General features: G+C 54.4%; 1 protein-coding gene across 6 annotated transcripts in view; it reads left to right on the top strand.

Moving 5' to 3' along the window:
• CASZ1 (castor zinc finger 1) overlaps positions 1 to 24,599 on the top strand; it is a 208,432-nt gene that overhangs the window by 109,649 nt on the left and 74,184 nt on the right. For 4 of the 6 annotated variants that reach the window (XM_049804979.1, XM_049804942.1, XM_049804969.1 and 1 more), the window contains exon 1: positions 4,783 to 4,887. The exons of the other annotated variants lie outside the window; for them this stretch is intronic. In XM_049804979.1, coding sequence (XP_049660936.1) covers positions 4,839 to 4,887 — 49 coding nt within the window. In that variant the 5' untranslated portion in view covers positions 4,783 to 4,838. Of the gene's footprint in view, positions 1 to 4,782; positions 4,888 to 24,599 lie in introns of those variants that run through there. 6 annotated transcript variants of the gene reach the window in all.

Raw genomic sequence — 24,599 nt, 5'->3', positions numbered from 1 at the left:
GCAGAGCCGATAACGTGCCAGGCTCCCTCTGCCTTCCCTCCTTTCTGCCTCTCGCTCCTGCCCAAGCCGTGTCAAATGCAGAGTGAATTTATGGAGACCATCCCTACTCCACAGCATCAGTCCTGTAAAATCCAGCCTGACTCTCTGCCTGTTCCATGTCTGTTGCTTCCTGGGCTGCATGTTGAAAGCCTTTCCCCATCTGCTGGTGAGACCCAGCCCGTTTCAGGACACAGTTGCTGGGGGAGCGAGTCATTACCCTTGGGGAGTAAGTAGGGTAGCAGCTCCTGTCTACCCAGAGCCACTTGCCATCTCCGTGGCACCAGGCCTCCCACATATGTCCAGAGCAGGACAGTCTCTGCTAAAATGTCCATGACAACCCAGGCCTCTCCTGGGTGCCCAGGCAGGCATCACGCCAGTGTGCGGCAGGAGCCGTATACATGTTTGTACACTTACGTGTGAACGTGTGTGCGTGCACATGGCATGTGCTTGCGTTTTTGTTTGCATCCAAGCTTGTCTGTGCAGGAACACAAGCTGGCTTGCAGCTCCTCTAGAGAGAAATCACCTTTTTGTTTTGTGCTTGCCCCGTGCTCTGCAGGAGTGGGTCTTGCCCAGCCTGGGACCTGCCCTTGGGCAGTGGTTTTTGGTGCCTCCGGAGGCCATCCCAGTGCCTGGTGTGCCGAGCTGGGGCTCCGAGGCTTCATGGGAGCAGCTCTGGGCTGGTTCAGGGTGGCATTTGCTGGTTTTGCAGGCAGAGCGCCTGCTCTTCAGTGCCAGGTACCTTCCCTGTTGGATGCAATGCCTGGGTAGGACTATCCCCTCGCCTCCTCGCCCTGAAATCCCCAGGCTGCACCTTTAATCGCTGTAGTAAATTGTAACTAATTGTTAGTGCGTTCAAACCCCTGCCACTCCTTCCCCCCAAGTCTTCTGGGCCCCTGTGGAGCACGAGGACACCCAGTGTACGTTCACTGCTGTATGGCCCGCTCCTGCTACACTCATTCCCCTCTGGGCAGTGGTCAAGAGATGAGCAGCGTTTGGCTTCCAGCAGATGCTGGAAGCTGTGGAGTGTCTGGAAGAGCAGTAGCCACATGGTGGGGAGCTGGTGTCAAACTGTTTGAGTAACGCCAAGGAATAGTAAATGGCAGAAGCAATCTCGGCAGAGCCCCACCCAGCACACTGAGACTCGGCACAGCCGCTTTGGCAATGGTTTCTGGGCGCCATGTGCCAATAATGGGATTGAAACTGAATTGAGAAGGAAGGAGCGAAAGAGAAGGAAAGGGAAAGAAAGCACGGATTGTCTGCTCCTGCCGCCCAGGCCCCGAGGCCTCCGGGCGCCTCCCTTGACGAAACAGAAATCAAACAAAATTACAGAAATAGGGCAAGAGCATTTGCCTAATAGACTCCCCAAGCAGGAGCAGGAGGAGGAGCACAGCACTGCCAGATCTCCAACCTGCAATCTGAGAGCCAGCGCCCTGAGCCCACATGAATCCAGAGCACGGCCCCAGGCCCCGGGGTCAGCTCCAGCTAAGGAGGGAGAAACTGCCAAGAAAATGGGCTAAGCATAAAAAACAAAGGTAGAAGAGACACAAAAAGGGGGATGTCCCACATATCAGCGTGACTCACCCCCTGCTCAGCCCTGGCACACTGTCTGCGGGGAAAGCATTAAACTGTAATAATAATAATAAATTAATCATCCTTCCCCCTCCCATTGCACTTTTCATCTGAGGATCTCTGAGCACCTGGCAAACATTAATTACTGAGAGCTCCTGATGCCCCTGGGAGGGTGGGAAGGGACACGGAGAGATCTCTTCACCTGCCGCGAAAGGGCAGCCACAGCCGGAGCGGACAAGGCAGCTCTCGCGGTGGCACGGCGGCGCGGTTCAGAGCAGGATGAGGGGTGCTGCCTTCCCTCGAGTCCTCCTGGGGACCAGGGGGCTCTGGGAGCCACTTCATGCCAGGGCGTTGTCAGGGGCAGCTTTTCCTTGGAGGGCATCCGTACCTTGGAGGGATGGGAGAAGAAGGGAGATGCTGCCCTAACAGGGCGCACAGGGGTCCCCAAAAGAGCAGAAAGTTCCACAGCCTCTGAGAGAGGAAAGATCAAACTTTTCTTGGGTAAGAGGCAAAGGAGGGAGTATGGGGAAATAAAACTTGATTCTGTGACTAGAGATCGCCGAGATAGGAAATCAGGCCTTGCCGTTGCGTCAGCTGCAGGGCGTGGACTTCACCTGAAAAAACACCTTGGCAAGTCGTTCCTGCAAGGAGGAGTGGGAGGGACAGTGGGAAGTCTGCGGAGGGGATCCTCCGGCTGTGTTTAGGTTGTGTGTGTGGGTTCGTGTGTGTCATGGTGTATGGTTATGTGTGTATTTGAATGTGAGTGAGCACAGAGTATCATTTTCTTTGTCGGAGTGCATATGCATGTTGCGTGTGCGTGCTGAGATGGGAGGGGTGGGGAACATTTGTATACTGATGTGTGAACGTGCTCAGCTCAGTGCATGTAGAAGAACAGGTATGTTCTGTGTGGCTGTGTATGTGCAGTGACACATCCGTGTTATAGTGTGTGTTCCCCTTCGTAAAGAGTTGGAGGTATGGCTGGGGCCACTCTCTTAGGGAACAGAACTCCCACAGCTGGAATATTAAGTTCATAGGAGAAATGCAAATGGAGAAACGTGGGTGATGCGAGGTGCAGTGAACTTACGGGCCCTGTCAGCAACCTCACACCCAGAAGAAAGTGTTGGGTCCAAACTGAGCTATTACAAAGCCGGAGATGAACCAGCACGACCGTTTCTGGCGCTGTCCGTTGTTTCCCAGGGTAGGATATTCCCTGGCAGGTGCTGTAGCGTCTGGCTCAGGTGTAAGGACCAGGGCAGGCTCTGACGAGGATTGTGGGTGATGTTGGCTGGGCTGGTGTCTCGGTTGGGGCCGAGTGAAATGCAGACAGGCAGGATTTTTAAAGGCAGCACCGGGTGACAGTGCCGGTCGGAGCCGATGACACGGGTAGAAACCAGCGGGGGAAGTCGGGGCGATGCTGATAATGTTTTGCCCATCTCTCTTCAAGCAGTAGCTTAACTGGAGCAGGTGGGAAGGTGAGCCCTGTGCAAGGGCTCAGCGCAGGAGCGCTGCTTGGCTGGGCTCCCGGTGCTTGGTGGCTGGGCAGCACCCCGGGCAGGGCACGCTTGCCTCCTGCTTGACACTACTGTCCCCACCCTGCTTCCTGGCCCGGAGGGTCCCTGGGTGGCTCTGTTTCACTAGACTTTGTTTAGATTTTTTTTCCAGGAGAAGCTGGAATACTTGTGGTTTTCACAAATGACTCCCCCTCTCCTCTTCCTTCTCCCTGCCCTCTGGCCCGTTGTGCCGCCTGTACGTTTTTACACATGCAAATGCGGCGCTCGCTGAGATGATGAGTTGCAGTTGCGGTGTCGGATCTCTGGGCTCGGGACACTCTCTGGGTGCAGCATGTCCTGGTGTGTGGAGCCAAACAGACCTGGGCTGCTTCCAGCCCTGTGACTAACCTGTCCAGCCACTTTTGGCGAGTCACTTCCCTCGCTAGTGCCTCAGTTTCCCCATCCGTGCAGTGGAGTAATGATGCTGGCCTCCTTTGAAAAGCACATTAAGTTCTGCTTATAAAAAGGATTTAAGAGCTGGTGAGTTGACGGACTGCTCCCCAGCCCTGGTGAGGAGCCCTGCTCTGCCAAAATCCACGGAGCCAAACGTGGTATGTTCACAAAAACGGCCTACAACCTGCTCAAAATACCTATTTAATCAGGTAAATAATCTGCTCGTTTGTTTTAAAGAAAGAGGCTTATATCTGTGTTTACCCAACACGCCTCTTAGAACCTCCCTTGCATTCTTTGCTACTTAGGAAAATAAAGCAACAAAAAATGAGGAAATTCGCTGCAAAAGAAAAACCACCCCTCCTGTGGGCCAAGCGCTCCCGCGGCGGAGCAGCGCTGGCTTCCTGTGGGCCGTTGGGCAAGATGCTTTAACGTCCAGGATTGTGACACCGGCCACCCCGGGCCCAGGCCCCCGGCGCTGCCGGGCCGCCACCGGCGACGGGTACCCCGCGGGCTCCAGCCTTCCTCGGTGCCGTGGCCCGTACCGCAAGGCCGAGCCCGGACACGCGTGGGACGGCTGTGCCCGAGGCAGCCGGCCCGCTCTGCCTCTACCCCTGCCCCTGCCCGAGGGTCCTGCCGGTCCCGCTCCCCGAGGCACCGGCGCGGCTCGCCCGCCCCCCGCCGTTTGCCCCGCGCCCGCGGCTCCGTCCGCGCCTGCGGCGGGGCTCCCGCAGCCCCGCGGTCACGCGTGGGTCCCGCGCTCCACGCCGGCGGGGCCAGCGCCTCCCGCCCTCTCCCGCGGCCGCGGGGCAGGCGGCGGCGGCGGCGGCGGCCCCGGCAGCCGGCGGTGATGGGAGCGGGGCACCGCGGGCCGCCTCGCTCGGGCCGGTCCCGGCGGGCAGCCCGCGGCCCTGCGCGCCAGCGCGCCCCGAGCGCGGGGCTTCCCCGGCCGGGCCGGGGCCGGGGCCGCCGCCGGGTGCGCGGGGGCCGCGCTGCGAGGCCGGGCCGGGGCCGCCCGAGGTGACCCCCGCCGCCGCTCCCCGGCCCGGCCCAGTCCGCTGCGGCTGCGGCCCCGGCCCCGGCCCCGGCCCCGCACCTGCCCCCGGCGGCCGGCCCGGCGCGGAGGCGTGTCCGCCGGCTGCCAGTCACCGCCCCCCGCGGCGGCCGGCGTCCGCCCCCGGCCCCGCTGCCAAAGTGACTCGGGGAGGACCGGCACGGCAATGACATCAGTGCTTTAAACAACTTGTTATTCGGGAGCAATCAGCTGCAATTAGGTATTAATTAAGTATTATGAAAGTTGATTATTTAAGTGAATTCGGCTTTCGTCTCTCCGACTATGGTAAGTACAGCACAATTGTCCTTTTCCTGCCCCCAGCCCCCCGCCCGCCGCTCGGCGGAGCCCCCGGTCGGTGCCGGTGCGGCCACCGGTGCCGGTGCCCCCCGCGCTGAGCGGAGCGGTGCGGAGCGCTCCCTTGCCCCGGCCCCCCCCCCCCCCCCCCCCCCCCCCCCCGCCATCGCGCGTCTCGTCCCCCTCCGCCGCCGCGGGGCCGGGCGCTGCGGGCAGTTTCTCCCGGGACCCGGTGCCCGGGGCCGCCGCCGCCCCGAAACTTTTCCCGGCGCCGCGGCGGGTTGCGCGGGTGCGGGGCGGCGCAAGGGGCTCCCGGGCCGGGCCGAGCGGGGCGCGGGGGCGGCACCAGGTGCTGCCGGGGGCTCGCAGCCTCTTTCACTTTTCTTTCACTTGTTTTACGGAAGTTGGCTTCCTCTCCTGCCGCCGCTCCGGCCCCGCTCTCCCCGGCCCCGCGGAGGCGGGCGGCGAGGTGAGCCGGGGGCTCCGCTCCGCCGGGTCCTTCCCGGCAGCGCGGCGGCCCCCGCGGGCCGGGCCGGGCTGGGGCGGCGGGCGGGCGGCGGGGCGAGGCGCGGGCTGGCCGGGAGAGGATGCGGAGGGGAAGTTTATGGGGGTTTTGAAATGATTCTGCGTTTATATTTGTTGTAAGTTGTGTGGGTTGTTTTCTCTTTCATTTCTTTCCCCTTCTGAGCCCTGGCGTCTCGTTGGTAAAGGTTGCTTGTCAGGTTCCTGTGCTGTCTAAATGAAAAGGAATTTAATTTATTTGGGACGAGGCAGTGTCAGATGAAGAGGCTGCTTATTACATTTAATGAGTATTTTTTTTTTTTTCCAACCTGGGCATATCTGGGATGGGTTTGTTTTTGTCCTTCCATGTGAGGTGTATGAGACCTCCCCCACCCCTTCCCATCTTGCAGGGAGGAGGAATGGTGGCCAGGCTGGGGCAATGTTTTGGTTTTAGATTACAGGCCCCAGTATTGGGGCTGGGTGTGGTTTTGGTTGTAGCTTTTTGTGGCACCTCCACTGGTTTTTTGATCAGGTATCAGGACGGGGAGCAGGGTCTGGCCTGGTGGTGGGCTGGGCTGGTGCGTGGGCTCAGCTGGGTGTGGTGGCAGACGGGGCTCCATCAGGCTGGGGCGTGATTGCGGCCAGGGGCTCAGGGGCTTGATACTCTGGTGGGTTTTCCAGCCCTTGGCCGGTCTGGGCCGGGGTCTCGTTTAGGTTTCACAAAGTGGGCCTCCCTCCTTGGGACCCGGTCCCGCTACTTTGGCCGCTGTACCTGCTAACACAGCCATACCTGCACCGCCAAAATGGTGTAAACCATTCTCTCCCATTTAAAAACTAAATGGCAGCAATGGGCCAAACAGGCCTGCGCTGGCGATCCGCCACGGTCCAGGTGTAATTACGCCAGAGCGTATGTGTACGTGTGTGTGTGTGTGTGTTGCTTTTTTTAATAAGGAGTAAGATGGTAATAAACTGGTTGATGATTGACTGGGTCTGAACTATGTACTCTGATATTTCGATTAAGACGATGATTTTGTCGTCATTTATTTCATTTATTTATTTATTTCTATCAGCGATATCAGGAACCGAGCGGCTCTGGAACTGCTTCCACCCGCGAGCGCGACGCGCCGGCTCTGGTCGGGTCCAGCCGTGGGCGTGTGGCTGCCTCCCTTCTAGATCAAGGAGCTGGGAGGCTGCGTGGGCAGCCCGGGAGTTAAGGATGTGGTGAAACTGCAGGAGGGCAAATGCTTTAAAGAGTAATAAACAGTGATTTACCCCTGATCTCCATCTCCAGGAGCTGTGGCAGCGCAGAGATGGGATCTGCAGGCAGCTGCCCGGGTGTTCCCGGCCGGGCTTGGCCCCGAGGCAGGCAGGGCCGTGCCCCTGCCCGGGGAGGCAGTGCCCTCTGCCGGCTGGAGCCCTGCCCGCTGGCCAATGGGCCCCCACGCCCGGCCCCCGCCCCTGCCCGGCCCACCCAAAAAGGGACCGCGAAGCCAACGCCTTCTCCCCAAAAGGGACCCTGCTTCTTCACGGAAGTGTCGTGGGTGCTCGGCCTTTTCTGCCGCTGCGCCCAGGTAACGTGGGTTTCGGTGCTCCGGTGTGGGAACCCAGGGCCGCAGTAAGCCATGGAAATGAGGATCTGGGAGATCTGTTTAAGTCAGCATTACGGTCTGTGTGTGGGTGAACCCGTCTTGTCATGATCTTGGAGCAAAGACCTGCCCCATAATCACCACCTCTAGCCCTTATCTACTTGGGCCAGCTTATCTCCCTCAGTCGCTGCCTCTTGAATTCTCTCCAAGCCCTCAGGCTGTGGCTCCCCAGAGGCAGTGCCCGAGGGCTGCTCGCACGAGCTGCCAGCTGGCAGAGGCAGGTCCAGAGGGGTTTCTTTCCCAGAGGGACGCGGTATGTGGGGTCTGACAGTCTGCTCTTACCCAGGGCTTTCTCAGCTCAGTCAGTCCTTGCATGGACCTTCTAGGGCCAGAAGTATCCATAGTGGTTAAGGGCTGGAAAGAATTCATGGACCGAGTCTATCCGCCCAGGATCGTGGCAAGATGTTCCCTACATGTGACTTTCTGCAAGTCTGGTTGTAAATATCTTGAGTGACTGGGCACCTGTCACTTCCTTTGGGAAACTGTTCCCCAGCCTAATTATACTTGGTATGAGATTACAGGAACTGATCTCAGAATGAGGACCAAGAAAACTGTGGTAAAAGGGTGGAGAAACACCTAATTTTCCACTCAAGGGGTCATTCTGTGTCTTTGTTTTGTCAAATCACTGCTGTTGTTTGAAACACCCAGTGGATAGGAACACCTCCTCTGGACTGGTGCCAACTCTTCTTTTTTATTTTTTATGACAGTACGGCTTTTTGGAGAGACGTTGGCTCAGTCAAGGTTGGTATCATTCCTGCGCTGAGCTCATGGTCTGCAGGAGGTTCACAGGCGGTTTGTTTGGGTGTTCAGGTCACTTTCCATTAGTCCTATGAGATGCTTGTTGGGTGGAAAGCATTCAAGTGCTTAAGCGTACCTACTGAAGACTCTTCCTTGGGAGAAGGGTTTACCCGGGCAGGGATTAACCTTCTCACTATGGTGTTAAGCAAGGCCCAGCTATTACTCGAAGAGCGTGCTTCAAAGCCAGTTGAAGTCCGTAGGAGTGTTTCTACTGGTTTGGCGCTATAGAGTGATAACTCATGGAAAGACCAGACAATTAGTCCCCGAGTTAATAACCTGCACCCTGTCTGCTAGGTCCTGTTCCTTCTAAACCAGGTCTGCTACCAACAGAGTGGGCTCTGCTAATATGTGCAGGTACTGCATCCTTCTGCTGTGAAACACAGTGTCCGAGAGGGGGAGAGGCAACATATACTAAAACCGGCTGTAAATGATACAGATACCTCAGCTGGAAGGGATCAAATATTTTATACGTAGCTTCCGTATCATCAGTTTCTCTTTCTGTTTTCCTGGACTATTTATGCTTCCACTCTGAGTCCTCCTTGCCGCTATCAGAAAGGACTGTCTGAGCTTGGAATTTATTTCAGGGCTTTTGCCCGTGCAGCCTCGTCTGTCCTACTTCTCATGATGCCAGAGCGCTTGGCTGCCCTCACGGCGAGAGCCTTTGTGGCCACTTTGACTCTCCCTCTGACATCAAATCATACCCCTAGGCTGCTGAGTAGCCTACAATTTAGGTTTCCCTCTGAAAAGTTGGTTGAAAGTAATCTGGAAAGTAGTGAAAAGTCCTGTGGGAGGTAAAGACAACCGTTGCTTATGCTGCATCTCCCACCTCTACCTGGGCTCCTTCCCTCCCTCCCAGGGTTTGAAGATGCGGTCGTTCCCAGGGTTTGGAGAGCTCAGGTGCCACCCAGGGCTCAGCTCCCAGAAGTGCTGACATCGCAGAGGCCATGCTGGCCGATCCAGCTGGGGTTTGGGAGAACCAATGTCCTCGTCCTCAGCTGCACTTTGCAAAGCAAAGAGGGGGCAGAGGAGGCTTGGCTGGAAGCAGGGGAGGGGCAGAACCTACAGCCAAAAGTCCCACGCGGCACCGTCTCCTCCCCTCCGGTTCAATGCGGACTGGATCAATTTGGACGTCTTCAGCAATAAAAAATGCCGATGTCGTCCTAATTCACCAGGCCCCGAGATGACAGCAAATTTACATTTTTTAATTAAACTAGCAGCCAGTTTTTATGAGAGGGGGCTGGGTTATGCAAATCAAATGGTTGTGTACGAAAGATTAGGAGAGTTTGGGAATAAATTCCACAAATGCTAATAAAAAAAAAAAAAGAGAGAAAATGAGAGGGGGGAGAGAGAGGGACATTGTTCCATTAGCCCCTTTTAGACTGATTTCCCTAGGGAGAAAGCAATGGGGGTGAGAGATGGAGGCAGCTTTCAGAGACAGGTAAAATCCATTTTGAGGATTGAGAGCCCCTTGGACCGGGACCTTGTTGCTCCCTGTTTCCTCTCCCACAGCTTGCAGGGGAGACGGAGGCAGTCATCAGTACCAAAAGAAAAACTTGCTAGCTTCTAATCCCCGTTCCTGCTTGACCAGTGATCTTATAGGCTGAAACGCCAGCCGAGGCTGGGGAGCTGCCCCGGGTGTCTGCAGCCTGGTTGAGGACGTAGAGGGGGTGCACAGTGCTCCTTAGCCACTGGAAGGGCATGGGTGAGTCAAGGGCCGGGCCAGGTCACGATGGTGTTGCAGGAGGGTGAACCTGGCAGGGTGACAGAACAGTCCCTGGATGGGCAAAGCCCAGACTCTGGCCACAAGTGAGTACTGAAGGGGCTATGCAGAGCTACTCCAGATGGGGACCATCGTTGGACTGACAGATGGGACGCAGAGCAGGGCCAGTGGCTGGGGTCGGTACGCTGGGGCTTCTCCCTCTCTTTTGTGCAGCTTTGGCTGGTGGGCTCGCGGTCCCTGGGAGGAGCTCACTGGTTAGGCAGACAGTAATACCGATCTCAAGCGTGGTGCTGGGCTGCCGTTCCACATAAGCACAGGCTTCGTCTGCAGAGCAAAGTGCGTTTTTGAGAGGGATGATGATGCTTTTCCCTCCCCCAAACTGTAGACCCCCCCTTGTTGCCCATCCATACAGCTCTCAGTGGCTGAGTCCAGCTGTTAACTTGTCTTCCCGGTGCATTAACCTGGCACCAGCCTCCTCCCCTCTTTCTCAAGAGACTTTCCATCTTTGTTCATGTGGTGATTCCAGAAAATAAAACAGTTTGTCAAGCCTTTTCGAGAACAAATAGTTACAGTGAACCAAAAACATGCACTTCACTCGTGTAAAAATATGTTCTTGTTTAAATTTCCCAAAGAATTCTGAGTTCTCATTGCGTTTGGGAGTTAGGTGTGGTGGCCAGGTACCGAAGCAATTGTTTGCTCTGCCGTGGAGAAACACAACCAGAAAATTTCTGGAGGCTGGGAAACTGCTTAAAGCTTCCAGTCCTAAGGCAGTTTCGTGCTCAGAATAAAAGCTGAACAACCCGTGTAGGTTGGCAAGAGAGAGCAAGGGGTGGAGAGAAGGAGATACAAGGAAAAAGGATGGGAAGACCAGAGTCACTGGGTGCACTTTATGGCAATCCCCTGAGGATTTGGTGCCTCACTAGAGAATTTTGCCACCCATTCCTGGTTTTGGGGTGTGAAATGATGATTCATGGGCATGTTTTGCTTTGGAGAGGTGACATTTTAGCAGAGCCTCTTGTGAAATCATTAAAAACACCACGCTCCGCTGGAGCATTTCTGGAGGTGTTCCCCACACCCAACACCCACGTCCCCGTCACCCTGTCCTCCACATGCACATCTGCCCCAGACGCTCGCCCACCTCCATGCTCCCGGACACTCGCGTGCCCTGTGTTGTTGTTGTGCTGAACTTTGTGTTCTCCGAGTTGCTCTCTCAAGATAGCGCCTTCCTCTGCACTCCGGTTCTGTGCGCTTGCGTCATCATGGCGATGAATGGATCTTTCTTAGCAGCAGAGAATGGTCTGTGCCCTGTGCGTTAGGTGTCCCTGTGTTCTCACCGCTGCTGCGGTGCGTCCCCCACCGTTCCTGCTGCCCGGGGGGAATGATGGCCTTGGCAGCAGGCTTGGTCCGCAGCCGCAGGCAGGCAGGCGGTTGTACAGGGGATTTTTGTAACGCGAGTTTCTGAGCTGAACTAGGGCCAAGTTCAGCCTAAATCTAACAAAGAGAGCTCCAGAACAGGTCTGTGAGACATGGCAGAGTCTGAGGATTTGGTGTGGGATGAATAACTCCTAATCTATAAAGTGGGCATAATCATACTCCCCTGTGCAGCCCAGAGCCAGGGCTGGGCGCTTCAGTGATGGAGATAAGTGAATGAGGCCTGGCTGCTGTCCATGGATGGGTGCGGGGGTCGGGCAGGAGCGCTCCTCCCTCCGGCCGGGGTGTGGTGGCTGGGGTGTGGGAGAGCTGAGCCCGCTCCCGCTTCCCAGGAGCTCCTGCACCCGCCTGTCCCATGGCCCCCTCGACGTCCCGGCAGCTGCAGTGCCACAGGCTGTGAGCACCCGTGGGTCCGGGGCGGGTTGCTGTGGACCCACCACGGGGGCTCCCCGGGACCTTGGCAGGGAGGTACAGAGCTCCAGCTGGGCTTTTTTGGTGTAATGGTGCCGTGGTGTCAGCCCCTCTCCCAAGACTGGCTGGGCCAGGGCAGAGCAGAGGAAGAACCAGGAACTTTCAGCTTCCATACATGGGAAACTGTCAAAAGCCAGGTAGCAATACCAGCTTTTGTCTGGTATTTCCAGAAAAACCCGGCGGGACCTGGCATCCCAAGGCATAATTTATTATGGAAAAATAAAATAATAAAGTCCCAATCCCTTTGAGGCCTGAGTCATAGAAGCATCTTCTCATTAAAGCAGCTCCACCTCTCCGCATGGTGTTTGCCAGCACCGTGCCTGTATGAATCCACTCCCTGAGCCGGCTCGCCCAGGGCAGCCCTCCTCCTCCTCGCTGCCTGCGCTTCCCCACCACAACTCTCCTCCAGCACCCCTTCCCCTATCTGGAGGAGCACGAGCAGTTCCACATGTCAAGCCAACTTCTCCCCAGGCCTCCCTTCTCACAGGCCAGGGGGATGTTTTGTTGGCATGTTTTGTAGACAAACGTCTTCATCTTTTCATCCACCTTCCACCCCCTGTGCTATGAAGTTCTCTGGGCACGGCCCTGGCTCCCACATCCCCCTCTCCCAGCCACGTGGTGTGGAGGTGTGTGTGGTATCTTTCCATGGCTTGAAGCTCTCTTCCAAGTGGCCCTCTGCAAGCAGGGAAAGGAGAGGAAGCTGCTCCTGGAGTAATTACCATCTGCATGTCCCGAAGGCAGGCAGCAGATGTTAGCAGAGGAGGACCGGATTGGAAGAGGGTGAGGGAACAGAGGCTGGGGAGAGAGGGTCTGATTTTTCTTCTCGATTGCATATGAATTTTTTTAGCAGAAGCTCAGTAGGACAAGAATCACAGTTTTGCAAGGTTGATCCGTGCACTTGGAAACTTTCAGAGAAAGCTCCTTTGCGCTCACTCTTGCTGAGTTTTCATTCACTCTTGCTTTTCTCATCCTTTTTCTATGCTGCACTATTTTTTCTTGCTAAATAGCTTTCCTTTGTGTCCTCCTTCCTTTCCTTATTCCCACAGACCCGTCACTTTTTGTCACCCTCCTGGACTTCCCATGCTGCCTTTGATTCTGTCCTGGTCTTCCTTTCCTTCCACCCCACCCCCCCCCCCCCCACTTCATTATCTCATGCTCTTTATTTTTCATTTGCCCATTTGTCTGTGGGCTGATATTCAGATGAGCAAACTTTTTCCAGTTAAAGGAGGTCATGAATATTGGGATTTTTCTATCAAACAATGAAATATGGCTCAAATTACTCTAAAGAATAGGGCCCTTTTCATAAACCACCTGCTGGTTTTTTTGAAAGAAAGCACAACCACTCGCCTGTGCGCTTCAAGCAGTTGTCTCTCATGTCCACCTCGCCAAGCTTCGCCATTCCAACATCTTCTTCTGAATTTGTTGCTCTTGGTGGAGTAAGTCTGTTCTTTCCAGACTGCCAGCACCCAATGAGTCTGGGTTTGGACAGGTTGGGACAGGATGGTGATTCTGGCAGGATCCTCACTACTTTGAAGGATGGTTTGTGATTGTGCTTTTTTGATTGCGGTGTGCTTATTTTGGGGTTTTATTTTTGTTTTCAACAACATTTTGGTCTGAAAGTGATTACATTACTTCTCAGCTTGACTGAGAGAGGGATCTCATATTCAGATGCTAGCACCCAGCAGGGCACGGAGACGCACAGACACCCCTGCCTTCTTGTCTTGCTGGTGTGGACTGTGGTGGAGGTGTCCTGCTCAGGCCTGGACACCAGCCCGGGGCTGTGGTCATACCCTCCTGGCTTTCACGGTAAGCCCCTGTGTGTGTTGAGGCTGAGCTGAGCTCTCGTTCCAAACTGATCTGTCGGGGCTGATTTTAGTACACTCCGGCTCACCGCCAAGGCTGGGAGTTGAATTTGTCTGACTGTTGCCAATGAGGTGAGGGCTGTGTCTGCACCACCCCAAGAAAGAAGTTAGAATACGTCTGTGCTGGAGGTGAGTCCCTGAGCCAGGCAGGTCCCCTCTGCGGGGGACAGGGGTCCATGCTGCTGTCCCCTTCCTCCCAGCCACGTGGCTTTGGAGAAGGAGCACCAGCTCCTGCGCAGGAGTGCAGCGGCTGCGGTTGCCCTTTCTCCTGAGACCTCAGAAAGCCAGGTGTATGGTCCGTGACATCCTACCTTGCCTGTGGTCGTGGCTGTGCTTGGCCGGACGGTGCCCTGCCTTTGCCAGCACCAGTGCAGCTTGGCCGTTAGCCCATTAGGGGGGGATGAGGAGAGCGGTGGAGCTGTGCTCCATGAGCCTGGAGAAGTACGGGCAGAAGGGTCTCTACAGTGCCCTCGGGAGCTGCCGCAAGGCAGGCGTGGGCAATGCCAGAGACGGGGACGACAGAGGACATCAACTTGTCTCCGACTTGTGTTTTGTTTTCAGTCCAGCCTATTTATATTCATCATAGTTGCTATTTTTTCCCCAGTTACATGGATGTGTCTTGTCCTTGCTATCTTCCATCTTCCCTGAGCAAACCTTGCCTTTTTCCGCATGTCTGTCCTGGGAGGTGCACAGCATCATCCCTCTTGGGCAAAGACCACTGTCCTCGGAGGAGGCATCTCTCGGTGGTGGGCTCCTTCCAGGAGCCTGGCACAGCCCTCCTGCCCTCTCCCACCCGGCCCCGCGTTTCCCTGGACAGAAACCGCATACACAGCCTGGGCTGTGTGAACACAGAGTTTGTTTTGCCAGGGTGACCTGTTTAATCATCTCATTTTCTGGTGGCCGTTTATTCCTCGTTTCCACGGTTACAGCCCCATTAAGAGGAGAAGCAATAAGGCAGCGAGTCAAACAGGTAATAAAAACATTAAAGCCATGTGCGCACTGGGAGGGAGGGAGGGCGAGCAGCACTCAGTGAGACGAGACGGGCCGTGCCAGGGAGACAGAAGGGTCGCAGGGATCCTGTGCACAGTGTGGTAACACCCGGCTCAGTTCCCAACCTCTGCAGGGGCCTGGCTGCCAACACGGCGTCCTACAGCATCCTACCCCACTCCCTTGGAGTGTGCTGCCACGCAGGACGGCGTCACTGCTGTCAGTGTGCTGCTCTCCCCCTCACTGTGCTGCTAACCCAGAGTTGCGAGTGGCCAGAAGCATTTGAAATCAGAGTATTTTTGCAACTCTGTTTGATTTCAGGGCTTTGACTGCCTGGCAAAACTTGTAACTTGCCGTTTCTGTTTAGTTACTGCCATGCTGGTGGACCCAAACATTTGCCATTGCAATAGCTCTACCATGGTACTTGTCAAGGTACCTGCTGTTACCAACGTCAGCTGCAATGATACGCTGAGGAGTGCGGCTCTGCGGAGTTGTGCTTCTGCACAGTTCCCAGAGTGGAACGAACTGTTCAGAATACTACGCTACTGTATTTACAGCTACCTACCTAAACCAACACGACCTAGAGTATCATGACAGTGGTTTGAGGCTTTCCTAGGTAGAATAAGTATCTGTTTATGGAAGGGCGTATTTTTGCAACCTCCAGGAGAAGGTCAGGCTCCATGGAAACGGGATGGTTAGGTCTCTGCTCTGTGGCAGCACGTGGGCTGCTGGCAGGAGACTGTGGGGTGGGGAGGGGGTGGGAGCTGCTCACCTGGGAGCAGTGGGGGATGCCTTATGGCCGTAGCTGGAAATCAAGGGAGAGCTGTGGAGGGCAGGCAGCACAGCTCTGAATTACCTCTATCCTGCTAGGAGGAATCCCCAGCTTTCTGTTATCCCATTGTGGGCTGATAAAAGGAAAGTAGCAACGCTAAGCACCCTAAAGCAACTCCTCTAGAGTGAGGAGAAGGCAAAGAGTGCTGCTGTCTCAAGAAAAAGAAGGGGGTTGCTTTCAGAGCAGCTCACTTTCCTCCAGGCAGTGTTCCTCAGGGGTCTTGGCAGGTGGGAGCCTTTCGTTACTATATGCTTGTTATCCCAAGCCTGACTTTGTCAGCAAGGAGATTGTGGCCTGTCTCCCTTGGGAAATTGCATGCTAGATGTTCTCTTGGGCATAAAACCATGACCTGACTACAAAAGCCAGCAGAGTTCCTTTTCCTTATCGTTTCCCAGTGGCCATGGAGGCCAAGCGGCACTGGATCTCAGATGAAGAGATGTTAGCGAGTGAATTGACATTTCTAATACCTGTCTTTCATGTGAGGGCCAGTAGCTGTCTCTGATGGTCGAATGGAGATTGAAATGATGTCACTAAGAAATAATTTTAAAACTTCCTTGGACCCTGCAAGCCTGAGGCTCGGATTTTCAAAGTCACGCTGTGTCGGCCAAATTCTGTTTCTTTGGAGTTGGAGGTTTATCAAAATTGCCACATCTCAGAGCAGTGAGGAAGGCTGGGCTCTCTGGAGACCTGCCCTGGGCTGGAGAATATAGACTTTGTGAAGCTGCTCTTCGTTTCAGACAGTCTGTAAGATTGGTCTGTGAGCTGACTTGGTAATTAAGTATGAAAACGATTTTCCAGGACCCACTCCCTCTTGCCATACTGATGTGAAGGGCCCCATCCATTCCTGAGAGTGGGGAGTAGGGTTTGACCTTCCTTTGTGTGATCTCTGGCTAACGCCGTGTTGTGCTATGTAGGTACAAACCCTGATGCTTTATGCAAGCTGCTTATAAGTAATGGGCTTAGGAAAAATGAGCAAACCGCGTAGCTGAAAACTCCCCTGCTCCGGATGGGTTTGAGCGGCAAGGTCGCTGGCGTAAAGGAGCAGGTGCCCACGGGCTGGACGGTTCTGGCCTTTGAATGAGGGTGAGTTTCACTGTGGATGAAGACGTTAAATGTAAGTCTCCCTCATATAGATGGACAGGCCTAATGGCAGAACAAAAATATTCAGAAAAGCAAACAGGAAAAGAAAGCAAGAAAATGATCATGGAAATGCAGTAAACTAACTCCAAGAATGTTTTACCTGCTTGTTTTCTCTATTGAAATATTCTGCCCCATTAGAGCCCCACTTTGCCCTGTTGGGATTTTTAAAATTTATTTCTGACATTGTTTTGGGTTTTATAGTTTCTTTTCTCCAGACTTTATCAGAAAGCATATTTGTGGTGAGTGCCTGTGAAAGGACCTGGCTTGCCGAGTAAATATTCAACATGGAAATGAGCCGCGTGACCTTGAGGGGGGGGAGAGGGAGGAAAGCTGAGAGAAATTCATAAAAAGCTGAAAAAGAAAAGAAAAAGGAGAAGGGAGGGGAGAGGAAAAAAAGATAAAAGGCCTGGCCAGACTGGAAGAAGTCACACAGGAGAGAAATATTGGTCTCTCTTGTTAAAGCGGTGATTGGACACGTAGTGTTAGACATCTTAAAGAGGCCCGATTCTCGGTTGTGCTAAGCACTGACACTTTGGAAAATAGGCCCATTTAAGGTGACTCAAGTTGGGCAACAAAAGTCAGTAGTCACTTTAGATCATCTTGGCTGTGTTCAGAAGGGTGAGTTTTATCCTTGGCGAAGGGCCAGCGGGAGGCCTTTCTGTGTACTGTTCCCGTTCCCAGAATAGGACTTGGGGTGGCTCCTGGACCTCGTGCTGGTCCTTCGGGGCAGAGGCAGAAACAACTGTCCCCAGGTTCTGGGCTGAGCCTCGGCCTGCCCTCCCCACGCGGGACGCAGCGATCAACGGCTGGACTCACGTGTCACAGACTGGTTGTTCTTGGGTTTGAAAACTGAGCCTGAATTTATTTGTGGAGTTTTTGGGGGGCTGTGGGTGTCTGGGAAAGGTGCCAGACAGAGCAAAAGCCCCCAGCCTCAGTACATGGGCAGTAAGGAGCAGCAGTGCAGGTTTCCCCACCGCCCATAGGGTCCCTCTGATGTGCGAGATTGAGATGTAGATCTTTGCTTTTGGAAACTAGCGAGAATCGCAGTCGGAAAAGACTGAAAACACTGTTGTGAGGAAAGTGCATAAGAAAGTTTGGGTAGAAACACGCTGCTGTCACTACTGGAGACAAAGATGTGAAGTCCAGATGCACTCTGGAGTTTAGGTTTCCAGAACTGCCTGGTTTGGACTTGAAGGTTTGTACTTCAGTTGCATGCCTAGTCCTGGATGATCTGAACTGGATTTAAAAATTGTATTGTAGGGATTGGAGAGAGATTAGCACTGAGTTTCTGCGGGTTTGTATTATTTTCTTTGTGGGATGTTCCTCTAGCGTGTCCTTAGTATCTTGATGACACCAGCACCGGGAAGCCCCTCAGTCCTGCAGCTGCAGCCATCAGCTCTCTGCTGCCTGTTTCCCTGAGTCGCAGGGGGAGTTTGGGCACACAGGGAGCCAGCACCCAGCAGTCATGGGGGGCTGGAGCAGAAATCCTTGCGCTGGTCTCCAGGCAGCCGATGGCTTCTGCTAGTTTTTTGTTGTTTGAATGCATGAAAAAAAGTTTGGATATATTTAGGATCCCCTTACAGTTCATCGTATTGTCATTTCTTCGGCTCCCCAAATTCTCTTCATTTTCGAGAGGGGAAGTCTAACTTCACTGGCATCAGCACTTCAAAAACGCTGCACACTGACATAAGCATTTCAGAGTGTGGGGCAAGGACTGTGCCGAAGCTGAGCCCTCATTTGTGTTGAAACAGTGCTGATTACCATTCTTCGGTTAAAACAAAATAGCTGCACTAATGATCTTTGCATACACATCTTTAAATTTTTCTTCATTTAGGTGGGGGTGATGATTTATTTCTTTCTGTAAGCCTGAAAATTGTAGAATTAGATTTTCATTGCTCGTATGGGAGAGCCCTGCTGTATGGAGGAGAGCTTTTTTTGATTTCTTTCCAGTTGGAGTGTGTGAAATAGTAGGGAAAAGTCTTGTCTAGTGATGACCTCAAAATAATTTCTATAGCAGTGCAACGTGATGTCAGACAGACAGTATGCAGCTGGGTGGGAAGTGCAGGCAGTGGGGGCACGGGTGCCTGACACAGGGGAAAACCGGCATAAATAAAAAACATTAGTCCAAGGCTTCGGGAGGAACTAGAGCAAAGTCACCAGTGCAGATGCCAGGGCGAGGAACTGTAACTGTACGTTTAATAGCTTTGGATGTTTGCTTTTATGTGACAGTTGCTGTTCAAGCAAACAGATTGGAGAATTCCAGACTTGCGTGGATTTCAGGGATTTTATTTACATGTGTTCAGTACAGGACGTGAGTGGGATGGGAGCGCAGGGGGTGTATGCAGCAGGAGGAAGGGCCTGGTACCCCACTCCTCCCTGCCCTCGTGCTCACTACCCCATGCACCTTGATTTAGCCACGCGTGTTCGTTTGCTGAGCTGAACCTTCCCCTCTCACTCCTGTCTCCCTTCTCTGCCCTGAAGTCATTCCGCCCCCAAACTTGCCTTACTCACCTGCTCCCCGCTGCTCCTAGCATTTTCCTGCACTCCCAGGAGCATCCTCTGTCCCATTCTCGTGTATGGACATCCTCTACCTCCCCGGCTATGGTGCCTGTCACTAACCTGCTCGGCCAGGGCCCTCTGCAGCCTGCAAGAGCCCTACCCTGTGCTGAAAGCCCCATCTGGAAAGCAAACGGCTCTGCCCCATGTCCCTGCCCTACCTGGCCTCCCCTGTCTGGCCCTGGGTTCAACTGAAACTGTCCAAAGAGAACTGAAAGGCAGAGGTGTGTTTTCACAGTTTATTCTCCAAAAGGAAAGCCTGCAAGGGGTGAGGGGCAGACTCCTTGCAGCGAAGGTGTTAACAAATAGCAGGTGATTAAACATGACAAGCAGTGACATTTCTGTGTGGGGTTCTCAGTACCAGCAATGCCAAGAATGAAGCTATAAACCCTGACATTTTGTGTTATGCACTGAGGTTTTTAATAGACATCTTTCTCTCCCTCCCCCCTGTTTATTTCTTTTATTCTTTTTTCCTCTTCTGTCCCCTTCTCCCTTTCCCTCTCTTCTCTCTTCCTGACCCTCACCCTGGCTCTGCCCTGTCCCAAGTGCCCTCTGCCTCCTCTTCCCATACCTCCCTCCTTGCCCTTATCTTGGCTCCCTTGCTTTACCAGACTCATTTTTTGATGGCCTTCACTTTTTCTTCTGTTCCTCTCTTCCTTCCTATTTTCTTGTTACACTTTTCCAAGCTCTTTTGCTTTTCGTGGCGTCGTTCCCCCTTCCTTACTCTTCTCTTCTTCCTCTTAACTCCGGTCTCTGCCATATGCATACGTGCTCGCAGTCTTTCTCACACATACGCACTCCCACACTTTATTGCACACACACCACCACTTCCCGCACACTTTTCTGCTCTCCCCCACACGCTCTCGCTCTCTCCTGCACCGTCTCTCACATGCGCTCGCACTTGCTCTTTTCTTTCTGTGCTTCCCCTCTCTTGCTCTTCTTTGTCTTTGTTACTCCCTTCTGCTGTCATCCTCCCTCTGTCTGTTCTTTTCCACTCTCTCCCCTTCTCCCTCCCTTTCCTTTCTCTTTTTGGGGCCTGATGTAATACGCTAACCATGGGCAGCCAGGCCAGTTGCTTGTCAGGGAGCAGGTGTCCCACCCCTGAGTGATGTTTTTGTTAATAACATTTTTGCCCTGACTCAGAAGCCGGCGTTTTGGAGATTGGTTGTTGGGGTTTTTTTTAAGGACAGGAGCTGAGGAGGCTGCGCTTTTGGGAACAGTTGCTGGGTTTGTACTAAAAGGACTGCAACAGTTGTTCTGCTGAGCAAGAAACGTTGGAACAACTGCAGATTCTCCCTCTCTCTCTCTCTCTCCATATCTATCCAAAGGGCATTTGGAGGTGACACCCAATGCACCGTCCCCCTTGCAGCCAGCTCTAATTGGAGCCGACAGGCTGCTGCTGGCTCTTGGCTTTAGGAACGGGGCACTTCTGCCACCGGAGTTGGCCCTACCCGGCAGCCCTCTGTATTGGAAAAAAACTTTCCTCATCTGCCTCGGCTGCCTTCTCCTGATGTGGTTATGGACACAAAATGAACAAAATGCCGGGGTGACCAGAGCATTCAAACACAGAGCTCTCCTCCATATCAGCAGGTCACCTGGTCTCCAGGGCTCAGTAGTAATGGCCTGGCTACACGATCTGAACAGAAGAAAGTGGTCTCCAGGCACAGAAAGATAGAAGGGTTCGGTGGCGGTCATCTGCTCCCCTGTGCATGACCTGCCTGGCTCACTGTATCTTATCAGGCTGTGATCTCCTTCATGGAGAGTCCAGGGGGCACCGCGTGATGCTTTCCACTCGGCAGGATGGAAATTGCGTGGGCTGGCCCGTCAGAGCCTGTCTTCTCTGCCGAATCAGCCTGGCTGTCGGCAGCAGGGTCTGAACCTTGCCCATCTGGCTGGCCCCAGTGCCAGTCACGCTGCAAAAGCTATTGCAAAGTGCCGCTTGGGGACTTGAGACATCTTCAGAGGCTCTTTGAGCTGCACAGCGAGTCCTCGTCTGGCTGTGGGAGTCTCTGCCTCTCCCCAGGTCCCTGGGGAGGATCTGTGGGGAGCTCCTGGAGAATTACCGTGCACACGCTGTCTGTGCTGTGCGTCGGTGGCTTACCGGCCCATCGCTGTAGCTGGCACATCTGTGCTGAGAGCATCCAGGGCAGGCGAGAGGCTCTGGTGGGTGGACAGCGAGGACAGAGGCTGGGGCAGCTCCCATGTGCAGGAGGTCACTGGGGCCCCAGTGTAAAGGGCTCAGCAGGTATTTGAAATGAGTCCAAACTAAACTGCAGCTTCAGTCCCAGTATTTTCTCTTCCTTGACTCTGCAGTCGCTCTAAAAATCAAAATACTTCCCCCTAAAGACCCCGCCTCTCCCTCCCTGTCCGCCCAGGTCTTATTGATCCAGCACCACAGACGGTGGCTGCAGCTTGAGTTGCCAAGTAGGGCAGATCAATAGAGACTTGGTATGGGATTTTTGGCAGCTGGGACATCCATTCGTCCCTCCTCCCCTCCGCCATCCCTCCAGGAAACGGCCAGCATCACAGTGGAAGCAGGTGGAGCAAAGCCCTGTCCTTACGCTTTCCTCTCACCTTGTCCTTCCCTGTCCTCTGTGCTGCAGCCGCCAGGACTGGAGGCCTCTGCGGGAGCGCATGGCACGTGCGGAGCCAGAGTGGTCCCCTCCCCTGCACTGGCTCCACCGGCCCCTCTCTGCCACTTACCTTTTGCAATGGCCAAGTTCACCCTTTTGTATACTGAGGCAATCCTGTGGGTCATTCCAGCATCCCCGAGAGCGGGATTTGGCCTTGATTGTTTGCACAGCCTTTTTATTTAACAAGGGCTTCTTCCCTACCTGGATCCAAAGTAACTCCCCTCTGCCCTCCTTCCCTGCTGTGGCCATCAGTGCTGCTGTCGTCTTTCTGCAGATGGGGAAAGCAAGGCACGGTGACGTGAAGTGACTTCCTGAAGGCCAGAGAGGGAGTCAGTGCCGGAGTCAGGGTTAGGGGCCACGTTTCTGGCTGTCCTTCGCCAGCGCTCAGCCCGTTGGCTGTGGGCCTGGGACAGTGCTTCTTCCCCACTCATGAGGCTTCCTAAGGTGCCCCGTCTGTGTGGGTCCTAAACCTGTGGACTAGTCTCCAGCATGACCTGGGGGAACTGGAGGCAGAGGGGAGCAGTGGGAAGGAGAAGGGTGCTGTGCAGGCAGCTTTCTCTGCTCCTTCGTGTCTGGAGAGAGTGGTTAGCTCTGCTGTAAGATGTCCTTAACCCTTGCCAACCCTCCTGGCTGCCGAATCTCTGACAGGTGCCGAGCGCCGCGCACAGTGAAGTTAATGAAATGAGTATTTCGGGGAGGGGGGAGGGAGGCTCCGTATTGCACCCTGGGGCCCTGGGTTTATTAATGGTGACCTGCCATTAAAGACTAAAGTGCTAACCTGGTCATATTTAGCAGCTTTCAATGGTATCCCAGTGGCCTCTGCCTGCAATATCAACTCCTGCCTTCCCCCCGCAGCCCCAGGCCGGCAGGAGCTGACTCCAGAGTTTCTCTGCTACGATGAGTCTGGTGGGCAGCACTAAGAAGTCTCTGCGCTGCTGCTGCCAGACAGATTTCCACCCCCTCCTGCTGCTCTGAGCAGCTTCCCCCCTCTTACTGCCAGGTCTTGCCAGGGAGCACTTGGAAAAGAGAACCAAATCCTGGCATCTTCATGATCTCCTTTACTCAGACAGAGCCTGGGGGTCACTAGGAGAGGGAGACGTGCCAGTACGAAGCTTGCAGGATTTGCCCATGGAGGAGAGGCAAACGCAGGCTCTGCAAAGTGCTTCCACAGAGCTCTCCGAGAAAAGTGCTGGTAAATTATCCCTCTGAGGTGGCAGGCTGGGAAACGAGGCAGCAGCTCTGCCAGACCTGATTAAAACAGGACTTGAGGCTAACGGCTTCAGGTCAGAGCAGGAGGGCTACTCTCACTGCTAGTGGCCCTCTTGCTTCCGTCCAAGAGGGACTTGGAAAACCCAAGCGTGGGGGGGATGTCCCCCAGGGGACAAAAGCGGTTGGATATTGCAGTGACAGGCACTTTAGAAAGATGCTGGGGGCTGCTGCTGCTGCTGGTCTAGGCAGTGATCAGTGTTAGCAGAAGAAAAAAAAGCCCCAGAGTCTCCTTGAAGCTAATTCTGCTCTTGATGCCTCCCCAGAAGCAAGATCCTGCTGTGCTCTGTGTGCCAACTGAGATTATTGCCTTCCCTGATCGCTTCTTCCTGGATTAAAAACTCAGCACAGAGTATTTTGCCGTGTGTTATTCCAGGATACCCGCTAGAAGCTCCACGTGGTGCAGACCCTGGCAGAGGGATGGGGGAATCACGGGGCATCTCCAACTTGGGCTGCTCCTGCTGCTCAAGACGGGTGGTGGGGATGCGCCTGCACCCTCGCGCCTCTGTTTTGCCTGGGGTGAAGGCGTGAAGAGCGAGGCCGTAAGGGATTTTCCTCTCTCCAGCAAGCCCTGCAAGCCACAGATCCCTTGTCCTCACAACCCTGCCCTTCATGTGGGCACGTTTGTCAGTGTGGGCTTCAGGCCATTCCCCAGCAGAGCCAGCGAGGGCAGGGGCCTTGTTCCAGCGGAGAGCTCCAGCCCTCACAGCCTCCCAACAGGACGAGTGCTGGTTTGGCAGCCAGGCTGGGGGCAATCCTCACTCTCTCGTTTGGCTCTGTGCCCCAGCTGATCCGGAGCCAGGTTTTGCTGTAATCCCTACATCCTGTTGCAGGTCCTTAATCAGCTGGAGCCAGCCTGGAAAAAAAACAAAAACCCAAACCCCAAACTGTTGTGGTTAAAGCTCCCCACTCCAGGGTGGTGGGGAGAAGTGTACAGCAGCCTTCCCGGGGAACCGGGTGGGAGGCTGGAAGGGCTGGGAGAGATTGCAGCTCCCTTGTTAAGGGAGGAAGCAGAGAAAAAGGGTAAGTGTGTGTTTCTGCTGGGGGTCTCAGCAGGACCCACTCGTTGGTGTTCCCCTGTAGAGGGGATGAGTCTGGCTTTGAGGCATTGATTCCTCCTGTTCTCCCACCGCCAGCACAGCCAGGGATGCTGCCCCTTCAGCCCTCACTGGACAGGCTTGAAAACTCTCTGGGTTGTTGTTGAGTTGTTTTTTTTCCCATTTAATGCATAGAATAACACTGATGGGTCTGAACAGCTCCAGCCAGGCGACGAGGGGAAAGAATAACAAGCTCCTGAATGTCAGGCGAAATTATGGGCCATTGCTATTTAGGGTGAGTCTGGTGGATTTAGGGCCTCTCTGTTCTATTGTCCCAGCTGCTCTGAGCATTGGAGCAGGCGAGACACAAGTCGGGAATTTTATTGCAGAGCATGTGCAGGGGAAGGCTGGTTCTGAGCGTTTCCGGAGTTGAACAGCAGGGTGGGGGGATAGGGGACAGTTTCTGTTGGAAAGTTGGTGAGATGTGATACTGGGAGGAGGTAGGAGGCTGGAAGTCCTGGAGAAGCGGTCATCCAGCAGAGAAAAGAGCCCCTTTGCTTCCTGCTCTTTGTCAGGATTCAGCTCCAGATGTTCATCAAACTCCCCAAGTCCGTGTAGCGTTGGTTGCCATCCGTCGGACTTAGCTTGTCCGGCTGCCGCTCTCTGCAGGAGCTTCCCTTGGCAGACCCTGCTGCTCTCCCTTCCGCATCTCGCGAGCGCACGGCTGCTCAGTGCCTCGTCTTCTCACCCATCTCTTGAGAGGCATTCATGGAGGTTGTCTGTATGAAAGACACTGCATAAACGTGTGTGTTGAATGGGGATT

This window comes from Accipiter gentilis, chromosome 1 (assembly GCF_929443795.1).
Source record: "Accipiter gentilis chromosome 1, bAccGen1.1, whole genome shotgun sequence".
Taxonomy (NCBI): Eukaryota; Metazoa; Chordata; class Aves; order Accipitriformes; family Accipitridae; genus Astur; species Astur gentilis.
This window is presented reverse-complemented; position numbering and strand designations above follow the sequence as displayed.